This window comes from Hyla sarda, chromosome 8, assembly GCF_029499605.1.
Source record: "Hyla sarda isolate aHylSar1 chromosome 8, aHylSar1.hap1, whole genome shotgun sequence".
Lineage (NCBI taxonomy): Eukaryota > Metazoa > Chordata > Amphibia > Anura > Hylidae > Hyla > Hyla sarda.
Window position 1 is genome coordinate 81195282 of NC_079196.1, and position 20756 is coordinate 81216037.

At 38.0% G+C, this 20756-nt stretch overlaps 1 protein-coding gene across 1 annotated transcript in view; it reads right to left on the minus strand.

Moving 5' to 3' along the window:
* The window catches only part of COL6A3 (collagen type VI alpha 3 chain), a 128695-nt gene that overhangs the window by 20975 nt on the left and 86964 nt on the right, over window positions 1-20756 (minus strand). Inside the window, exons 21-40 of the mRNA XM_056533400.1 lie at window positions 17934-17987; window positions 17386-17448; window positions 12449-12514; window positions 11897-11950; window positions 10816-10851; window positions 10624-10686; window positions 10479-10541; window positions 10025-10087; window positions 8621-8683; window positions 8411-8461; window positions 7973-8008; window positions 7569-7631; window positions 7368-7430; window positions 6809-6841; window positions 6676-6712; window positions 6150-6161; window positions 4832-5325; window positions 4051-4147; window positions 2415-3113; window positions 2185-2287 (exon numbers count right to left, since the gene is read on the minus strand). Coding sequence (XP_056389375.1) covers window positions 2185-2287; window positions 2415-3113; window positions 4051-4147; window positions 4832-5325; window positions 6150-6161; window positions 6676-6712; window positions 6809-6841; window positions 7368-7430; window positions 7569-7631; window positions 7973-8008; window positions 8411-8461; window positions 8621-8683; window positions 10025-10087; window positions 10479-10541; window positions 10624-10686; window positions 10816-10851; window positions 11897-11950; window positions 12449-12514; window positions 17386-17448; window positions 17934-17987 — 2213 coding nt within the window. The remainder of the gene's footprint in view (window positions 1-2184; window positions 2288-2414; window positions 3114-4050; window positions 4148-4831; window positions 5326-6149; window positions 6162-6675; window positions 6713-6808; window positions 6842-7367; window positions 7431-7568; window positions 7632-7972; window positions 8009-8410; window positions 8462-8620; window positions 8684-10024; window positions 10088-10478; window positions 10542-10623; window positions 10687-10815; window positions 10852-11896; window positions 11951-12448; window positions 12515-17385; window positions 17449-17933; window positions 17988-20756) is intronic.

Genomic DNA, 20756 nt, shown 5'->3' on the forward strand with positions numbered 1-20756 from the left:
TGATGATTAAATCCATACACGTATTGTATAAACAAACTATTCAGCTGTATTGATGGAATATTAGATTATATCTACATGTGTGAATATACCATAAGGCCTCAAAGATCTAATGGAATGTTGTGTGCATTTTTCAATTAATTTATTCCTTTTTGTTCTCGTATTGTTTTCGTATCAGCTAGTTAGAGAAAAACTTCAAATGGCACCTAGGAATATTCTTGGAATTTTGGTCATTATTTTTGCCGAAATTAGGAGTTGAATTAGCCTGACTGTAATTTACAAATAAAGCAAACAAAACTGAAAAATGCTCAAAATAATAGACACATTGCTAAACCCCAGGCGAATTTGTGTGATATTTATTTTAGAAATTAAACTCTACTAATAGAGTTTAAAACTACAGCTGTAAAATGACAAACACTAGCAATGTAGCTCACTTGGTCTACCACTAAAACATCTCAGGCCTTGTATGTTTGAATTGACCCCGCCTGACATAAATAGCTACATTGAACATGTGTAACCTTACAATTCATCAGAACATTACATGTTACCGGAAGCCTAAGAATATACCATAATTTTCAGCACTGCCAGGCAATTACACTGGTAGTGACTTCATTATAGAATGTGAGCTTGTATAATTCTTAGAAATGAGATCCAGACCTCAGATTTATTTTGTCTATGTTACTTACTTGCGTTCTCTAGCAAACCTTTTATTGTATAAAATCAGGATTTATATTAAATGAATGGTACCTGTTCATGTAAATACTTTGACTCAGAAGCCTAAAATACATCTACTCTAATATTTACTATGTGTTCATCCATACCTAAAGCGCTTATAGAGCGGTGTAAAATAACTGTAACTGTTGTGAACTTTGAGAATATCATGCTTTACAAAGAACGAAAGAAAAAAAAAAAACAGAATGCTCCAAAGGGAAACATAGTAACAGTTTGTAAGGTTGAAAAAAGACAAGAGGCCGTCGAGTTCAACCTAGAGGCACAATATTAGGCAGTGGTTTTAATATTATGGCTGATAGGACACAATATTAGGCTGTGGACACAATAATAGGAGATGGTAATTATGTTATGTCTGATGAAACATATTAGGCGGTGGTATTAATGTCATGACTGATGAAACATATTTGGCGGTGGTATTAACGTTATGGCTGCTGGGACACAATATTAGGAGGGTGGTATTGCTGTTATGGATGATGGGACGCAATATTAGGCTGTGGTATTAATGTTATGTCTGATGGGTTTATAAAGCTTTATTAATAGAACTAATCATATATTCAAGCACATTTCATAGAATAATTATTTATATAGCTAAATGTATTATAGAAATCAAGAGATGCAATGCGCCGCAAATCTCTTTTTCAGTTAGGTGTGTAGTTCTCTATAGTATAAATGCAACGTTTGCATCCTTTAACTTTTTTTTATCTAGTTTTAGATAAAATGTATGGTAAGATATGACAAAGAGCTAAATGTATACCAGATGTTTGTTAATTATAGCACAAGGCGCGTAGTATAGCATCAAGCATTCATTGTATTCTGTGAAAAATGTAGAAGCATTTTAGTCTGCTGCTGGACATGTCCACATATTACACTGGGGCCCCAACACTATAAACATTCACATCCATTTAGGAGACTATGTCGGTGAATGTGGGAGAAGGAGGGGGCGAAGCTACGCAAGGAAAGCGGTACATATTACTCGGAGAGAGGGGGGCCCACTCTATAAATATTTACATCCATTTAGGGGGGCAAAGTTATGCAGGGAAGGGGACGTGGCCCAGTGGGGCTCTGTTAGAAAAGGGGGCGTGGCACCTGTCACTTTACTTCCGGTGGGCGGTTTGATGAAAGGTATTCCCCCTTCACTACTGACAACAGTTGAGAGGCCCCATACATTTTAGCTCATCTGACAATCCTGGCAAAATTGGTGAGTTTGGCTGACTTAAATCTAATGTGTATGGTCAGCTATGGTACTTCATATCTTCTTCATATTATAATGTAATTTTGTACATCCTGGTTGATGACTACACTTGTCATAAATATTCCTCTTGTGCAAAGCAATCTACTGATCTTCAGATGTTGCAGTACATTAGGTTTAGCATTTGATCCTGACCTGGTTGACTACCACTGCTGTTTGATAACCATTATTATTATTATAATTATTATTAATAATATATCACATACTCATCATTATTAGTCCTGTCCTCTGAAGTGCTAGCAGGATGATCGTTCTGGAACCAGTCACAATGCTTCTGAATTTCAGGAGAGAGATGGAATGAATTTTCACCTGTGAATAAAAGAATGAGTAATTCATAAAAGATTACCTATATTCAACCCATCCTATCACCTACACTGTAAAAACACCAGTGTAGGTCAGGTAAATACTACACATGTACTGTATTATATCTACTTACTGCTGATGAATCCTGGTAGATGCAGCCCAAATCTCAGCAGAGTCTCTTCATGAAGCTCTGATGCCTTGTCTGCCTTCTTGGAGAAAACGTCATGGGGTTCACTAGCCAATGAGTTTAGTTGTGCAGAATTTACCTTCTTCCCTATGCTCAGGATGATGAAAAAGAAACCCTTGCATTTGGCCTCAATTACGGTTTCACGGAGCTGCTTTAGTTCATGAGCCTTTACTTCTCCAGTCAAGATGAGGAAAATACCTTTCATGGTCCTGGGGTTGGGTGCACCCTCAATCACATGCTCCACAACATACTTAATAGCATTGCTCAGTGCCCGTGTTCCATACAGCTGTGTCATCTTAGTCTGGATAAATGCTTGAAGTTTCTCTTTTTCTGTGTAATCGGTCAGTCCAACATCCACTTTAACAGGGGGGAAACTGGCATTGTTTTGATGCTCATAGGGGGCCTGTTGGAGAACTGCTATGCGTGCATGATGTGAAGAAGATTTAGGTTCTGGGCTAAGCTCCAGTTGTCCTATCACATGTGATACAAATTTCTTAATTTCTGCAAACTGAGCTGGATTCGTAGAGTCTGAACTGTCTACTAGAAAAGCTAGGTCAATGTCTACATCAGTAGCAGCAGAACGTCTTAAACGAAGATCTCCTCTGGGAACCGTAACTCCACATTCACCAGGTGGATCACAAATATCTATAGATAAAAAGTATAAAATACAGTGTATAGATTTAAAAAATACATATAAAAAATTACATTTCATCAAACATCTTAAGGTGCTCATACACCTTTAATAGCTGGAGGTCGAATGTTCATTTGGCTGACCACTATCTCTCCTGTTCACCCTATAAACATTAACATGTGGCTCAGCTGAGCGTTTTATGTATTCTTAATGAGTAGGGGGAGTAAGCTACTGCCAGACAGCTCTGCTGGCAGCCTTTCATCTGAAAACAAAAGGGTTAGGCAGTTTAAATCCAACAATTTAATATAATTAGCAGGGGGAGAATTGGGAGGCCTTCATACATATTTTACAATCAGCCAGCCCCACTGAAGGAGGTGGGGTCAGCAATGAACATATCCCTAATGTGTATGTTGCCTTTGATGCAGTTTTTTTTAACTGAATACTCTTCAGTCAATATTATCTTTATACTTTCCATTCATTTTATGATTCAAAAATCTGAATGCGTGATTCCAGCTTAACTCATTCATCAGTAGAAAATATTTATGATTACAAAATGTTTACTGAATAATAATAATGCAGACAATGGCCCTGATTTACTAAGAGTAGGTTTCTTTATGGGTTTTAATTACAATTTTTTTCCCACGGTATTTACTAAGGTTTTCCTACATTTTCCATTTTCCCTACATTTTTTTTTTTTTTTACACATGCTCTGATCTTTAGGCTTTTCTTCAGTTGAAATCCACCACATTTTCTGTGGAAACCTTAGTAAATATGTTGGGTTTTTGTGAAAATGTCGGGAACACGCCCCTTTTTGGTGACCACGCCCCCTTTCCCAGACGACCATGCCCCCTTTTCCAGGTTTTGTCGGTTTTGCAATAGTAAATGAGGGCCAATGATTAGAAGAGCTATGCTTAAACAGTCTTTGCTAAATACTTTAGAAATGATACTTACCGAGACACACATGGCAGGAGAAAATTCGGCGTATGGTCTCATTGACTTGAGCACCGCTTCCAAGAACAAAAGCCTGGCCCACATCTGTGTTATTAACCTGGAAGGCACATACACAAGGTGTTACTAGGTGATATACTGTAAATACAGTAAAGGTTTCAATGAAATCATTTTTTTAAGAACTGATCCTTTAATCTAAGCATATTTCTCCATTATACAATCCTGACAAACAATATTTCGTTAACCAAATCGACCATTGATTGTATGGTCATAATAAAATTACCAATAGATGTTGTCTACCCTACATGCTCCCCTTTCTTACCCTACGGGATCTGTGTAACTAATATTACACATACATCTATACACGTAGTTAATTTAATTGGCAACAATAATAAAAATTGTACATGCAAAAAATATATGTAGTGGTAAGAATAATTTACAGAGATAAACATTGGATGAGTCTTCCAATAGTAAATATGGCACTATAAAATGTAAATATTCTACCCTAAATTAGTAAATATACTACATTATATAAAGTCTTCTTGTAACATCTCAATGAGACCATCTCTTTGAGAAGATCACCCCTCATTGAGAACAATTCTTCTGTGATGGATTGTTCAATTCAATCCAATCCTCCATCTACCGAAGTGGAAGTATGTTATCTAGCTTACTACACCCCTAAGAAAATGTTGCATTTTATTTTGGGAACTAAAACATTGATTGAATACATGTAGTGTAGTCCTTGTGCCTTAGAAAAATGTTATAGTTTTCTAAATTTGCTCACCTTCAAAGCATTTCCCAGTGCCCTATCGTCTCTATTGGTTAGGAAAACAGGGGCCACGCCAGCATCATATAATTTAAGAACAGCTTCATTCAGCTGTACTGAGCCTCTAGTTGGTGCATTGCTGAAGAAAACAGCCACCTTTCTTGTAAGGAATCCTCCACGTGCCCTCTTAAATGTATTTCTTGCTACAAAGGACATAACTGTGTCTAGACTTCTCTGTTTGCTGTTTGTTTTCAGCTGCAGGTCTTCAATCACTTTAAGCAGAGCTGGCTTCCTAAGGCCTTCAGAAAAGCGGACCTCTGTGGTGACCTCACTATTGTAGGTTAACAGTGCCACACGAGCCCCTCTTGGACAATTACTGTCTGTAATTGTGAGTTGGTTAACCATTCTTAAAACGGCATCCTTCATGTTGTTGAATTGATTGCGGTTTACATCAGTAGAGGTGTCAATAGCAAAGACTAAGTCAGTGGGGTACACAGGACATTCTTTTGGACCTGAAGAGTGAATTCAGAATCAATTAGTTGTAGAATCGAAGTAATTTGTTTACTTGTTTTTGTGGACATTTACTTAACAATTGAGGTAAGATAAACCATTATCTATTGGCATATTGGTGGGTGGTGGCTGATCTATGGTGTAAAATCTACCCAGATATAAAATCTAGCTGAGTGTGATGGACTGTTATCAGAAGAATTTGAGCTACATATTCATCTTATTGTTTATCATGTTTTTACATTTTCACAGTTTAGACCTTAACAGGGAATTCAAGATTACTAGTGGGTGGTAGAAGAATACCTATAAGTTACTTAAAGGGGTAATCTGCCCCTAGACATCTTATCCCCTATCCAAAGGATAGGGGATAAGATGTATGATCGTGGGGTCCTGCCGCTGAGGACACCCGCAATCTCCCTGCCACACCCGGCGTTCGTTTAGACTGTCGGGTGCAGCACCGGAGGCACTTGATGTCCGGTTACGCCCCGCTGGTGACATCATGGCCACGCCCTCTTAATGCAAGTCTACAGGAGGGGGCGTGATGGCCCTCACGCCACCTAACATAGACTTGCATTGAAGGGACGTGGCCTGGAAGTCATGAGTGGGCGTAACTCGAGAAGCTTACTCTGAGTAAAAATCAGAACAAATACTAATGGGACTCTTAGAGAAAGAAAAAGTAGTAATGACTTTACCTTCTGTCTTTTTTTACTTTTAATAAGTATGTGTAAAGCATGTTATAGTCATTTTTCCGTTTACGCTTCCTAGTGTAAGAAAGGCTACTAGACTTCTGTAGTATATTACCAATGATTCGAAATTTGATTATACTTACCATAACAACATGCTGTAAGCAGGATAGAGGAGATCATCCAAGATGGAGAAAAAATAAGAAGAAATTAATAGAGCCTGAACTAAAACATCTAGTCTTGACAGTTATAGTTCAGACTACAGAAAAGTATTAAAACACTATTTGATCCAATGACTTGGGTAGGATATAATTTTGGATAGTGGTTTCCAACCATGTTGAAAGGTGTAGCCTTTAAGCATCAGAAAGTTTGGCTGAACTGGAAACACCAGGAATAGGTGCTCCATTACATATCTAGAAAGATCCATATGACATAATAATTTTATATTATCCCTATATTCCCTATATTATCGCTTCTCTCTAAATATTCTTCTTTCTCTCTTTCTTTGGCGTTATATGTTTGGAAATATGTAACATGTATTACTAAGACAAAAATTCTTTGGTAACCTATTCATATATTGTAGCCTTACACAGGTTAGTGACCACTAATACCACAATGACAGTTTTTAACTTTATAACCCACTAAATTTCTGAAATTGTTAGAAATACTTACGGCATGTGTTTTTGATATGCTTAACAAGAGCACAATGCTGTAAAAGAAAAAAGTAAAAGAAAAACACAATTTTAAGTATTTCCCCAACTGTTATATAACAAGTTATATCCTAGTTCACTTTTCCGATACTTACATCTCTTGTGCCTCCCCTCTCTCCCTTTAAGCCCTGAAAAAAAAGTATTGATGGTAAATGTTGGTTTTTGTAAATACAATAAAATGTACCTCGATAACACACATTTAATAAAAAATTTTACGTACTATGGGGGGACATTTATCATTGTTTACTTTGGTAAGCAAGTTTTGAAGGCATTTTTTTTGTTTGCTTTACTTTTGCTTATGTGCTACATATTCATCATACTATCACATGGGGTTGATAAATTTGGAGCACATAAGCAAAACAAAAAAGTTGCAGCTGAAACTTTTGTGAGACTTTTTTTGCGACCTGGAGCAGACATGCTACTTTTTGTAAGGGGTTTGCAACTTTTCTTTGCCTATGTGCGACTTTCGCACATCATAAATATGTGACCACTGCAAAGTGAAAACTGAAATTTGGTTAGGTTAGGCTGTTTGTAACTTTTTGCTTGCCCACAAATATCACACAAAAAAAAGTGCTTAGGCGCATGTGCAGCTTTTTGTTCGCCTGGAGTCTACTGTAAATACCTTGATAAATGTCCCCTATATGTTTTACTTACAGCCGGTCCTGGATATCCTGAATCTCCTGGAGCACCCAATGAACCAGGATTCCCAGCATTGCCCTGGAGATAAACAGGAAGTATGAGCTATATAACTTGTTGTAAAAGCATCAAGTGCCCAATCTTTAGTTAAATAAGTTTTCTGACTACAAAGGAAGGAATAATAGATATTTTCACCTTAAAATTCAAATTTATACTTACCCTGCGGCCCCTGCTTCCTTTAGGTCCAGAATCGCCATTTGATCCTTTATCTCCAGGATCTCCCTAAATAATACATGAGAACATCTCTGTTGGTGTCCCAATTTTCTGCATGACTACAAATAGTCTATCAACCTAAATGTGTTATGTCACTTTTGGTACTTAATCTATTTGAGATTTAAATGTAGATAAACCAATTTACTCCATGACCTTATTGGAAATCTAAAAACTAAGGTTAATCTTGGTTTCATATGATAGCATGCTGTTGCTCATCATGTAATACATATTTCAGTCAGAGTACAGAGCAATAATTACAAAGGCCTTCCCGTCAATGATAAGACCAACTTTTTCCTACAGGGTAATCTGGGCAACATTTTTTCTTTTTTTTTACTAAATTATTTTTTTACCTTTGTTCCTGGATATCCAGGAAATCCAGTTTCTCCCTATAAAAGAAAATGTTGTACATTCAGTTTTCTAGATAAAATTAGAATATAAACCGTAGTATCAATATGCATTAACATTGCTCAAGAATGGTTCATTTCTCAATTAAAATATAATGTACTAATAATGTGAAACTCAATTGTTACAGTATTTTTTGTAACAAAACCAGGGATCTTGGCTTGCAGCATTGTAGTTCTAAACAGTAATGCTTTGCATGCATTTTAACAAGTACATTCATTTTTCTCTTGGCAATGCTGATACCTGGCTTTTAACTGGCATAACCCAGCATAGAAGGTACACATAATTGTGTAAATGCTAAGTTCAGTCTTGCAATGATTTTTTCCTTTTATGACTTTATCCTTAAGCACTTTTGGAAACACATGTTTTAGGATATTCCAACTAACCTTTCTGCCCTTGAGTCCTGGTTTTCCAACTCCATCTCGTCCATCATCACCCTAGAATAAACAAGGTGAATGAGTTAATTTTATTTATATCTGGTATTGCTATTTTCTTTCTCAACAAGAGATCAAATAATTCAGTCCAAATATTCACAATAATGCATGTAGAATCCTTATGACAAAATATGGAAACAATTCAGTATGGAGTCAACTCACTGTCTCTCCACGTGGTCCAACTGGTCCATCAGATCCTTTGGCTCCGATATCTCCTGGCTCACCCTTTAGAAGAGAAATATGGAAATTCCTTTAATAGAATATTTTAATACCAATCAATTCTTTCCTACTTTCTCATGTGTACTGTGAAAGTCATTACCCAACCTATTGGAAAAAGCAGAACTCTGAAGAACATACTCAAAAATCGATCACTGCATGCTGGCGAACATAATGAGGCCCTGTGCAAAGATTTGGTATGGGCCCTCATTCCATCTATGGGACCCAGGCCCCTCCTCACTACCTATTGCTACCACATTTATCCAATTTATATAATCTTTGCTACCATATTGGCACACTGGTGAATCCCGGGGAAATTCCTGGCCAAATAGTAGGAAGGTAGAACAAGTGGCACATTGCTCTTTATAGTACAGGGAGTAATCACTTACTTATGGTGACCCTGTAGGAACAAGCCTAATATCTGGCTATATACAACAATAACTTGACAGAGTGGGATTGTAATGTGGATACCCAGGGTGGCTATTCTAAAAAAAAAATTATCAGAAATTTTTTTTTTATTAAACTTTTTAATGCTGTACAAAAACAAAAATTATACACACAAGCAAAAACCCCAGCCTGACCACCCCGTCCACCCCTAAAACTAAACAGACCTCCCCCATCCCTGCACCCATCCTTCACAAGAGGCCAAAACAGCAAAATAGTTCAATAAAAACAACACAGTGCAATATGAGTTACATTCCCCCAGGAGTATTCTACATCTACATGCATGAATTTCAAGGATATCTCTTATTTGAAGAAGGCAATGAGATCCAAATTGAAAACTCCAGCAACTCCATTCTTCGCTACTAAAGCAAACAGTAAACAGAATTGCAGGAAGTCCCATGGACTTGCATAGAAAGTATATTGCAATGTAAGTCTATGAGACTTCTGTTATTTTGTTATATTGCTCATTTTACTGGTGGAGAACGCTGTTGCAATGAGATCTGAGCTGGGATTATGCTGCCTGCCTCAAATAAGAGCTTTAACAAAGAATCTAAATATACAGTAGCATGTTTATAGGTATGGGAAAGCTTATAAAGACAGCAAATACTGTATACTTAGAAAATATGGCACATAAGTAATCTGTAGTCAGTTAGTTGTATTTATATAAAATAGGCTATATTATAACCTCCTTTATTCTCAATTCACAATTTAATTACGTTGTCAATCTTTGTGTTTTCACATTCAGAAGAATAAAAAAAGTGTTTTAAAAGTAAGGGGGTGAAATGTTATAAAGAGAGATAATAGCATTTCTGAACTGCATGCTGTCTCTAAACCGATAGGGAGTTATAAATAGAGAGAGATGTGAAAATGGTTTGTATAGGAAACACAACAGCTGGAAGTACAGACCTTGCGCCCAAGTTGTCCAGGTCTGCCGCGATCACCAGCAGGTCCAGGGGTACCTCCTGGTCCCTAAGAGAATTGAAAGAGCAAATATATTAGTCACAGAAAAGTTCTTATCAGACAAATAAATCCTTCTGCATTTCCCCACACACAGTCTCATCTTAAGGCTTCTTAAATAGCACTCTTGAACTTAAAACATATGTAAGCAATCTAACACCACTCAAGATCTAAGAGGATTTATTACAATTTCAAAGTAGAGCACTGGAGAATTTGCTCCTCTGTCTTCTAGGTTTATTACATGTGTACTGACAGCATACATTAAATATCAGTGCCGCTAGATAAGAATTACTTTTTTCCATCATGGTTGTTACAAAGCAAAGAATAGTTTTATGTATATCTATTGAGCGATCAAATAAATCGGTATTAGGTTACGTTGTGGAAATAGCAGTTGTAATCTTACTCTTGGTCCTGGGAGACCTTGCTCGCCTCTTGTGCCTGGGGCACCAATCTGTCCTTGGGAACCCTGAGGATCAAACACATACACATAAAGTCATCTGCTAACTAAGAATATACCGCTAGGATACTATTGATTTTCAGTTGCCTACCTGAGGACCCCTAAGACCTTGTTCTCCAACTCCACCTGCAGCACCAGCACCTCCTCTGTTACCCTACAATATAGAATTAGGATTGTTTTGAAAGATATATCTACTGCTGTAGTAACTACTCGTGATTCGTGGCAGAAAAGCAACACAGAATAAGAGTGAAATACATGCCATACTAAATACTATATTATGTACCTTAACTCCAGGAGGTCCTCTGCGACCTTGAGATCCCTGTCATAAAAAAACAACAATATTTACATGTTTACTTTTTACAACATTATCGAATGTAGCCTGTCTATAAAGGTAGCAATTATAGTCATATCACACTATCTAACTAATATTAAAAAGTATCATGGGACAGTATATTGGTTGACCAAAATAGTAAGATTAATATTAGTTAAGATTCACAGATGCTTTAATAGTCACAGATGCTTTAACCTCCTATGGGCCTAAAACCTACCATAGGGACACCATGTGCCGATCCACAAGGTTATTAGCATTGCCATGTACACTGAGGTCACCATAACAAAAGATAAGCTAATTATAACATGGTATAATTCAGGCAAATATGCTACAGTGGTGTTAACTATGGGACTTTTCTACCATGAAACAGGTTATACCCAACAACCTTTTTCTCAAACATGTATCCCATAGGATAAGAAATAACAAGCTGATTCCAGTCACTGTCACTCTCACCAATTACCAAAATGGAGGAAAAGAATAAGGTATAGCATGCATGCATGGCGATTCATTCTTTTGGGAAACAATTTTATCTGTGGAGTCCCCCCCCATCAATCAGCTGTGGATAGCAGATAACTTTTTTAGTTGGGAATACCCCTTTAACCTGATCGCTTCTTAGAATAAATGAAAGCATAGAATACAGGAGTAAATAAGTCCCTCTATGGAATGCGTTCTTTAAACTACATGTTCCTTTACTTAACCTTAGAAAAAGGGGGTCCCCATAGCAAAAATTCAAATGGGTCTCCTATTATAGTGTCTGATGTTTGCACCCCAGAAGAGAATGGTCTGGTGTTCATTTTCCTGTGTTTTCCATGACCCATTCTATTGATTTGCTGCCATTGCAGTTCCCTGGGGAAAAGAAGTTCTGTAGAGTTTCTTAGCAATAGAAAGAGAAATGGGACCAACAGGAGGTAGCCCCCTTTCCTCATGGGTCTTATTGCAGCCACATGATCTGACACTATTGTCCATATGTCCTTCTTCCCATGGCAAAAAATGTATTGTAAATAGGGCTCTTAATATATAAGGAGTTACTTACAGTTTTTCCTGGACCACCAGCTTGTCCTGGAGGACCATCTCTTCCAGGCTCTCCCTGTTCATGACAATAAATTGTAATAAGTCATTTTTCTCTACTATAGAAAGGTTTTGAAGGAACTTTCTGACGGGTTTTTATTTGTGGTCTTTTAATAAGTAATTATTTTTAATCATCAAAAGACGTTTTCCTAAAAAAAACTGAAGACAATAAAAACCATATGCTAAACTGGTTCTTTCAAGTGAGAGCACAAATCTCTTTTGAAGCTTCCAAAGGATGTAAAAAAACAAAAACATAAAGAATATAGGAAACATTCATCTAGAATTTACAATAAATGGATAAAAAATTATTTTAAAAACCTGTATACAAATAGGTCTCTGTTCTCATAGCAATTTCCTCTCGACTTATCATAGAAGGAAAGCTCAGTGTGAACAGAGCCTTAATGCAACAAAAACAATTCAATAAACAATAACTTTAAGATGTCAAAGTAAGATGTGATCCGTATCTACAATGTTTTTTTACACATAAGTACGGTAACTGAAATCCGGGATACATTACCACACTTCCTGACTCTCCCTTTGGACCTCTTGGACCTCTTTGAGTAGAATCTGTTCCTGGCTCACCCTAAAGCATGAATAAAGATAAAAATGATGAGAGGCTATTAATCACATTAGTTAGCATTGTCTGCTTTGCTGCCAAAAGACCAATCTTTTACAAATCTACTCTAAGCCAAATCTTGCAAGCACGATACAATTCTTTCTATCTTTAAAATTTTTCAGGTTTTTAGCAGTTGCTCCTCTAAATCAGCATTTCCTAATTTTTGACATAAAAATTGGTAGGAATTACTAACTAAAATGTGCCTGAATTATGCTAAATAAGGAGTGCTTGCACCAAATGTTTTATGCATTTTAGAACATTTTCTTTTTTATCCTGAAATTTTGTAGAAAAAGACATTGTGGCTAAAGGGAGTCATAATGATTTGGTCATTTCCTAAGAAACACTGTCCAACATGCCTAGTGAGTAAAATAAAATTTAACATGCAATATTAGCTTTTTTTGATCAATTTGACTCAATTTCACCTAATCACAATGGCCCTGATTTACTGAGAGTGTTGTGTAGGTTTCTTTATGGGTTTTAATTCCCTACAATTTTTTTCCACATTATTTACTAAGGTTTTCCTACATTTTGCTTTTTTTTTACACATGCTATGATCTATAGGGTTTTCCTCAGCTGAAATCCATCACATTTTCTGTGGAAACCTTAGTAAATGTGTTGGGTTTTTCTGAAAATGTCGAGAACACGGCCCTTTTTGGTGACGATGCCCCCTTTTCCCAACGGCCACTGCCCTTTTTAGGGTTTTCTCAGTAAAATGGAGAGTTAGTCGGGTATTTTTAAATTCTGGAGCAAATTCTGGCGCACAACCTGACAAAATATGTTGAGTTTGCAATAGTTAATGAGGGCCAATATGTCCTATGTATTTATGTCAGGAAACTGGTATTAATACATTGATAAACCTACCATATAATTTGTAAAGAGAGTGTTTGCTTTGGTCATCCCTTTGTCATATGTCCTACATAGACTTGATAAACTAGTGGGTGAGGGTGGTCACTCAGTCAAGACCGATGAGTTAGTTGTTCACCAAAGACCACCAGTTCTAGAGGACAACCGACACCCGAGAAAACAAAAGCTCACCAGCGCAATACCCTATGGCAATAACAACTGTCAATACGTCAATACAGTCAATACGATTAAAATGATACCCATGATTACATACTTTTCTATTATTGTACCGCTTAAAAAAAAAAACTTTTAAATTAAATTATAGCGTTTAAAATCCCTCTATTTTGACGACCTATAACTTTTTCATTTTTCCGTATAAACAGCCGTATGAGGGCCGTGATCTGTACTTTTTTTTAATACCACTTTTTGGGGGTAAATTTGAGAACTTTACATTTTTATTAAGATGTGTGATTGCAGGGAGTCTGGCCATTGGAACCTCCACGATCCATGGGCCAGCGCCGACGTACTGCACATGGAAGCTTGGGGCTTTAGTGTTCATGATGTCACTCCAAACCCCCTCCATTCATGTCTATGGGAGAGGGCGTGGCGGCTAGGACACAGCCATCATGCCCCTCTCATAGACATGAATGGAGTGGGTGTGACAGCAGTGATTGCCGTAATTCGGCATGGAGCGGAGTTTACTCCGTGCATCGGATTATGAGGTATAATGTTGGAGATGGGGAGGGTCCCAGCGACCAGGCCCCCCGCGATCCCCTATTCTTTGACTTAGGAGGGAAGATGTTTAGGGGCCGAGTACCCCTGTTTAAGGCTAGAGAAGGATCAGGCATGTTGGATTTCAACCACCCTACCCGTATGTTTTCTTGAAGACATGTCATTGCCAGAGCTGTCTGTTACCACCCCACTCCTCATTCCCAACACATGAATGTTTGCCCGAGATGAACGTTCATGTTTGTGTGGTGAAGAGATAGCTGTTTGCCACCTGTTATTGAAGATGTATGGGTTCTCTTAATATAAAACAGCTACAAAGCACTATATGGATTTGACCCATTTGTTCATTACACATACAGCTGATGACACTGACAAGAACTGAATACCATCTCCTGCTTTCCCCTGCAGATTATTGCTATTTTCTGTGGGTCACCCTATGATCCCTGTATCATTGGGGGAACCTTCTAACATAAACAGATTATCCAAAGTAGACAGTCCCTTTAAGGGTGCATTCACACCACGATCCTTTAATACGGTGACCCGGCCTGCATTTCATTCATTTGAATGAGCCGACCGTAGTCAGCTCATTTTTGCCCCGTATCCGGTTTTTTAGACGGACTGAAAACCACAGAATCCCAATATACGGATTTAGTCACCATGTGAAATAATTGTGGTGTGAATGTACCCTAATAGATGGTTTAACAAATTTGGGTACATACTGTATTGTAGGCATATATAATATATATGTTAGTAGGAATTTGTAAGAAGCCAAGGACAAAAGTTAGAATAAAACTTTTGGTATTCTGTACTATATATCATGTGTACACTGCCACCTAAAGTAGTACTCCATGGAAAAAAAAATTTTTTAAATCAACTGGCGCCAGAAAGTTAAACAGATTTGTTAATTACTTCTGTTTAAAAATCTTAACCGTTCCAGTACTTATGAGCTGCTGTATGTTCCATAGGAAGTTATTTTCTTTTTTGAAAAGAGTAGAAGCAAATCCCCATAGCAAACCTATCCTGCTCCGGACAATTTCTAAAATGGACAGAGCTGTCAGCAGAGAGCACTGTGGTCAGACAGAATTTTATTTTATTTTTTAAAGAAAAGAACTTCCTGTGGAGCATATAGCAGCTGATAAGTTTTGGAAGGATTAAGATTTTTAAATAGAAGTAATTTACAAATCTGTTTAACTTTCTGGTACCAGGTGATAATTTTTTTTTTTTCCAGTAGAGTATTCCCTTAGGAGCCCAGAGATTCAGGGGGAAATTTTACAAGATTGGCATATCCATATGCAGCCCCTTTCACACTTGTCTATAAAACTGGCACATTTAAGGCTGATGTAGATTTTTACTACAATATACACCTGCTTGCAGGCAGATTTTTAGACAAAACCAAAAATGGACATGAAGAAAAGCTAAAATGGGAAGATTTGCAGCTTCTTCTGTGTATAAAACCTTTTCCTTGTTTTGCCTAAAAATGCTGACTAATACGGTATATACAGCCGAAGACAGCATAGTAAAAAATAATTTAAGCAGTGATCAATGACTGGACACAGGTGTGGTTTGTGACAGTGGACAGGTCCTGCTCCAAGCTCTCATCTCAAAAGCATGCAGAAGGCCAGAGCAGCAGAGGACTGGAAGCAGAAACAGGACCTAAGGGGGATTGGGGGTTTGTAAGTAATCTGTCATTGTTGTTTCGGTTATAATTAATCTTACCGTATTTTTCGCCGTATAAGACGCACTTTTTCTTCCCCAAAACTGGGGGGGAAAAGTCGGTGCGTCTTATACGGTGAACAAACCCCTATCGCGGCGGTCCCTGCGGCCATCAACGGCCGGGACCCGCGGCTAATACAGGACATCACCGATCGCGGTGATGCCCTGTATTAACCCTTCAGACACGGTGATCAAAGCTGACCGCTGCGTCTGAAGGGAAAGTGACACTAACCCGGCTGTTCAGTCGGGCTGTTCGGGACTGCCGTAATTTCACCGCGGCGGTCCCGAACAGCCCGACTGAATAGCCGGGTTAGTGCTTACAGGACACCAGGAGGGACCTTACCTGCCTCCTCGGTGTCTTCTCCGTTCAGGGATCCCCTGTATGGCCGGCGCTCTCCTTCCTCGTCATCACGTCATCGCGCACATGCGTCGGCGTGCGTAACGACGTGATGGCGGCGACGGAGAACGAGGATACTCGGCCGGCAGCAGAGACGTTCCGGAGCGACGGGGACACGGCGACAGCGATGGAGCGACATCCAGGGCAGCAGTGACGGGTCCGGAGCGGCGGGGACACGTGAGTATTACCTCCTATCCAGTGGTCTTCAATCTGCGGACCTCCAGATGTTGCAAAACTACAACTCCCAGCATGCCCGGACAGCCAACGGCTGTCCGGGCATGCTGGGAGCTGTAGTTTTGGAACATCTGGAGCTCCGCAGGTTGAAGACCACAATTGGGTTCAGAATCTTTATTTTTTTTTAGATTTTGACCCTATAAATTGAGTGCGTCTTATACGCAGGTGCGTCCTATAGGGCGAAAAATATGGTATATTGCAATATAATGTGATGAGTGAATTGATGTAAGGGTGGTATTATATGAGCAGACTGTTTCTGCCCGACATAAACACCAATCAATTAAATCAGCGCTTGCTCTGGATTGTTCATGTCTTCCCTTTATTTAAATTATTTGTTGGCCACACATCTTTCATTACACAGGGAGATGTGCAGACAAAAACATTTTTTTTAAACTTGCTAAAATGTTAATATTCACCATGTAATTAGGCCCCTAATGAGGTCTACTTTAGGCCTTTTGCAAGTTGCAAAGCATGAATGGAGGTAGAGGAAGTCCCAGCAGCTACATGCTAGGGAGGCATAGGCATGGTGTCTTATAGAAGGTGGTATGTATGTAACTGGAAATGTATAGTGCTACAGTAGGCCTTGACTAATTTTATAGACATGCAAATGAGTGACCACTTTACCAACAAATACTGTATTTTAAAAAGGTAAAACTCCAAACAATTATTTCTGGTCAGCCATTTTGATTAGGATTCACCGTTAATATTTTTGGAAAATAATAGTATATGAAGACAATAACCTTCTCACACTGGAGATTATTAATAGTATAAGTTGTCATTCTAACATCATTTTTGCAAAAACACAGAAAGGAGTTTTGACAGATACTCTATGAGAATCTTTCCATTGTGTTATCTCTTATATTTTGCAACAAATTGAATTAGTGCATTGTGTCATAAAATCTTATACTAAACAGCGGCTTACCGGATCACCTCTAAGTCCTTGGTCTCCTCTTTCTCCTCTCTGACCTTTTAGACCTTTTTCTCCCTATTTTATAATAATAATGTCAGTTGCACAGAAACATAAGAAAGTAGAGCACAACTTGCATATGGTGGAAATAAAAGATTTGCATAACAAGCCCACTATCCTAACATGGTTCTACTTTTGTGATACAAGATGAAGGAAAGTCAACATTGATTGACTGTACAAGAAGTGGTATGTGCAAAGGTTAGAGCACTTACTGTAATGTTACATAGATTTTTGTTTAGACTATGATCATGGATTATGTTTAGAATGTGGCCAATACAGCTGGATTTATTTTTTAAGAGATAAGGGGGAATCTTGATGGGTCTCCTTTAGGGTTATGCAAGAATAGCATTACAGACCACCCTTGTTTTCCTATCAAAAGCCTGATAGACAGAACTAATGCTAGAGTGAAAATAGGTTTAAACTAGAAAGAAAGACATGATAGACAATGTGGCCATGATTTACCAACAATACTGTTTTACAAAGAGGAAGACAAAATAACAAACCCGTGGTCCAAAGCTGCCTCTCTCTCCAGAAGATCCAGGGGTACCTCTTTTACCCTAAAAGGTAATAATAAACACTTTATCTGACTCTGATTTGTTTCGTTCTTTTTACTAATTCGAATAACAACAAGAAATGGAAAGATAGAAACACATTTGAAAATATTTTTTTCATTATTTATAATCATTATGGTGCAAAAAAACATTTAATCAAGTCTTATTAAATAGTTTGCTTGCTTTTGCCTTTAAAACCTCTACAATGTGCTGTGTAAACTGTGTTTTCTCTTGATGCTTGTTCGCAGCCTAAATAATTCTTCACTGCAAACTACCATTTCTGTGCTCTCCTCTCTAGCTACAGCCTGTGGGAGTTGCCAACCAAGTCTACTTTTTTAACTGGTGTGCAACTTCCTCTTCCCCCTACCTGCTGCTATCTCCAACAGTATAAAGTCCATCTAACAAACTTTTCATATCTTTCTGAGTAGCCAGTAAATGATAGTAATTTTTTAATAAAGACTATTGAGACTTTTGCTTTACTTTAACACCTTAAGGACCAATACAAGTAAACCTGTACGTCCCCTGAAAAACCAGGCCTGTTTTTTTTAAATTGGGGATGTCTGACTTTATTAGAGAATAACTCTGGTAACGTTTTGCCAACCACGATAATTCTGACTTAGTTTTTTTGTCACAGATTTTCCTTCATGTACATAGTAAAAGTAAGCCGATATCATTTGTAGTTTTTTTTTACAATGCAAAAAATCATGAAATAAAAAAAAATTTAGATTTTTTGCTATTTTAACACTAACTAACACTAATCATTTATGAAACTTAAACTTTCAGATGTCTACTTTATTTTGAAAGCATTTCTTTTGTTTTTAATTAACATTTTAAATGAAGTAGAAGCCTAACAATTTAACTTGAAATTTTCAAAATTTAGAAAATTCCAAAAGTACATCTTTTTTTTTTTGTGCTATGCAAGGTTTGCAGAAATTTGAAGGTGATAGAACAAATGAACCCCCTCCCCCAAATGACCCCATTTTAAAAACTAGACCCCTCAAGGTATTCGCTAGGGGGTACAGTGTGTAGTGTGTATTTAAACACCATATTTTTTTGTAAGGAATTATTACAAAGTCAGTTTTCAAAATTCGAAATTAGCTTTTTTTCACAAATGCATCATTTGTGGGACATATTTTTTGTACATCGCTTCTGATATTGCAAGAAATTCACCCTATATTTTATTACGCTGCTCGGACCATGTTTGGAAATGCCTCCGCTTAGGCCATATTTGGTTCCTTGGCCGTGTGGTAGGACCCAGAAGGAGAGGAGCGCCATTTGGCTTTCAGGGCAAAGGGTTTTAGCTGTCAGAACCATACAGAACCCCCACAAGTGACCCCATTTTGCAAACTACACCCCCTAAAGTATTCACCTAGACCAAAAGTGACTACTTTGACTCCTTTTTGTGTGGCTGGATTGGTTACAAAGTCAGTGAACAAAATTAAAATGTTCTTTTTTTTCCACAAATGCATTATTTGTGGGACATATTATTTGTACATTGCATCTGAAAAGTAGAAAATGTGCCCCATATTTGAGTGCCATATTTGGTTGCATGGCCACATGGTGGGACCCAAAAGGAGAGGAGCACCATTTGGCTTTCAGGATATCATTATACAAATTATAGGACGCACTTCATCTAGAATTATTTCAAAGTCAGTGGAAAAAAATAGCAATTAGCTATTTTGATAAGTCGCTTTTGAAATGGAGGAAATGCACCCAATATTTTATCCCACTGTTTGTCCCGGGCTAGGCAGTACCCCTACTTAGGCCATATCTGCCCATGGTCATCTAGCAGTGACGCGCGGCTGTCTGTGTCAGTTAATGTTCCTGATGGATATATCCTTCATGTTGTGGAAATAAGCACCCATTCATGGCCAACATATCCATCACTGGGCATTAAAAATAAATAAATACATTTTGAAAAACTGGTTTATTTTGTTGGAGAGGGGGAGGGGGGGGGGGTTGATAGTCCCCATTAATACTGCATTTCTTACACTTTTATTTATTTTATATAATTTTTTTTACACTTTTTTTTTTTATGCTTTGGAATAATTAGTATTCTAAAGCTTTGCAGTTATATGCTGCCTGCCAGTTTTACACTGGTAGGCAGCATATCAGGACGTCCCAAACAATAATTGGGGCAGACCTGGGGGTCCTTGTAAAGACCCCTGGATGCCAAGGTAACTAGCAGCACCCTGCGATCATTGCGGGGTGCTACAGAAGAGAGACAGAGGGAGCCCCCTCCCTCTGTCAAAACTCCTTTCTGCTCTCGGTCGCTTCCGACCGCCGCTGTAAGGGAGACCATATAGTGGCTGAATAACACCGCCTGGAGTTGGCAGCAGCATGAGGAGACCATATAGGGGGAAATTTATCAATGTTTGCTTATGTCTTCCTTTTTTTTGTTTTTTTTTTCTTAAAATGTTTTTGCTTATGTGCAACTTATTTATCAACTGGTTTCAGCCTGTTGATTAATTTCTTTTACATAAGCAAATTTTTTTTTTTTACTTTGGTAAAAAGTAAAATAGAGATTGGTTTCTGTGTGGGGCCGCACATTTTAAGACAAGGTGGAAGGGAACAACGCATTGACCATTGTAGCAGGTGGGGGTAAAAACTTCCCCTGTAGGGCCCTACTCTCGCCCTATTAATTCCCTTCTTGGCAATTGTTACTGTTCCTAAAAAGGGTCCACACAGGAAACTCTCTATTTGCACCTAAAAACCCTGTAAAATGGCAGTGCTTGTAGGGGGAAATGGGGAGAGGTTCCTGTGTGGGGCTGCCCT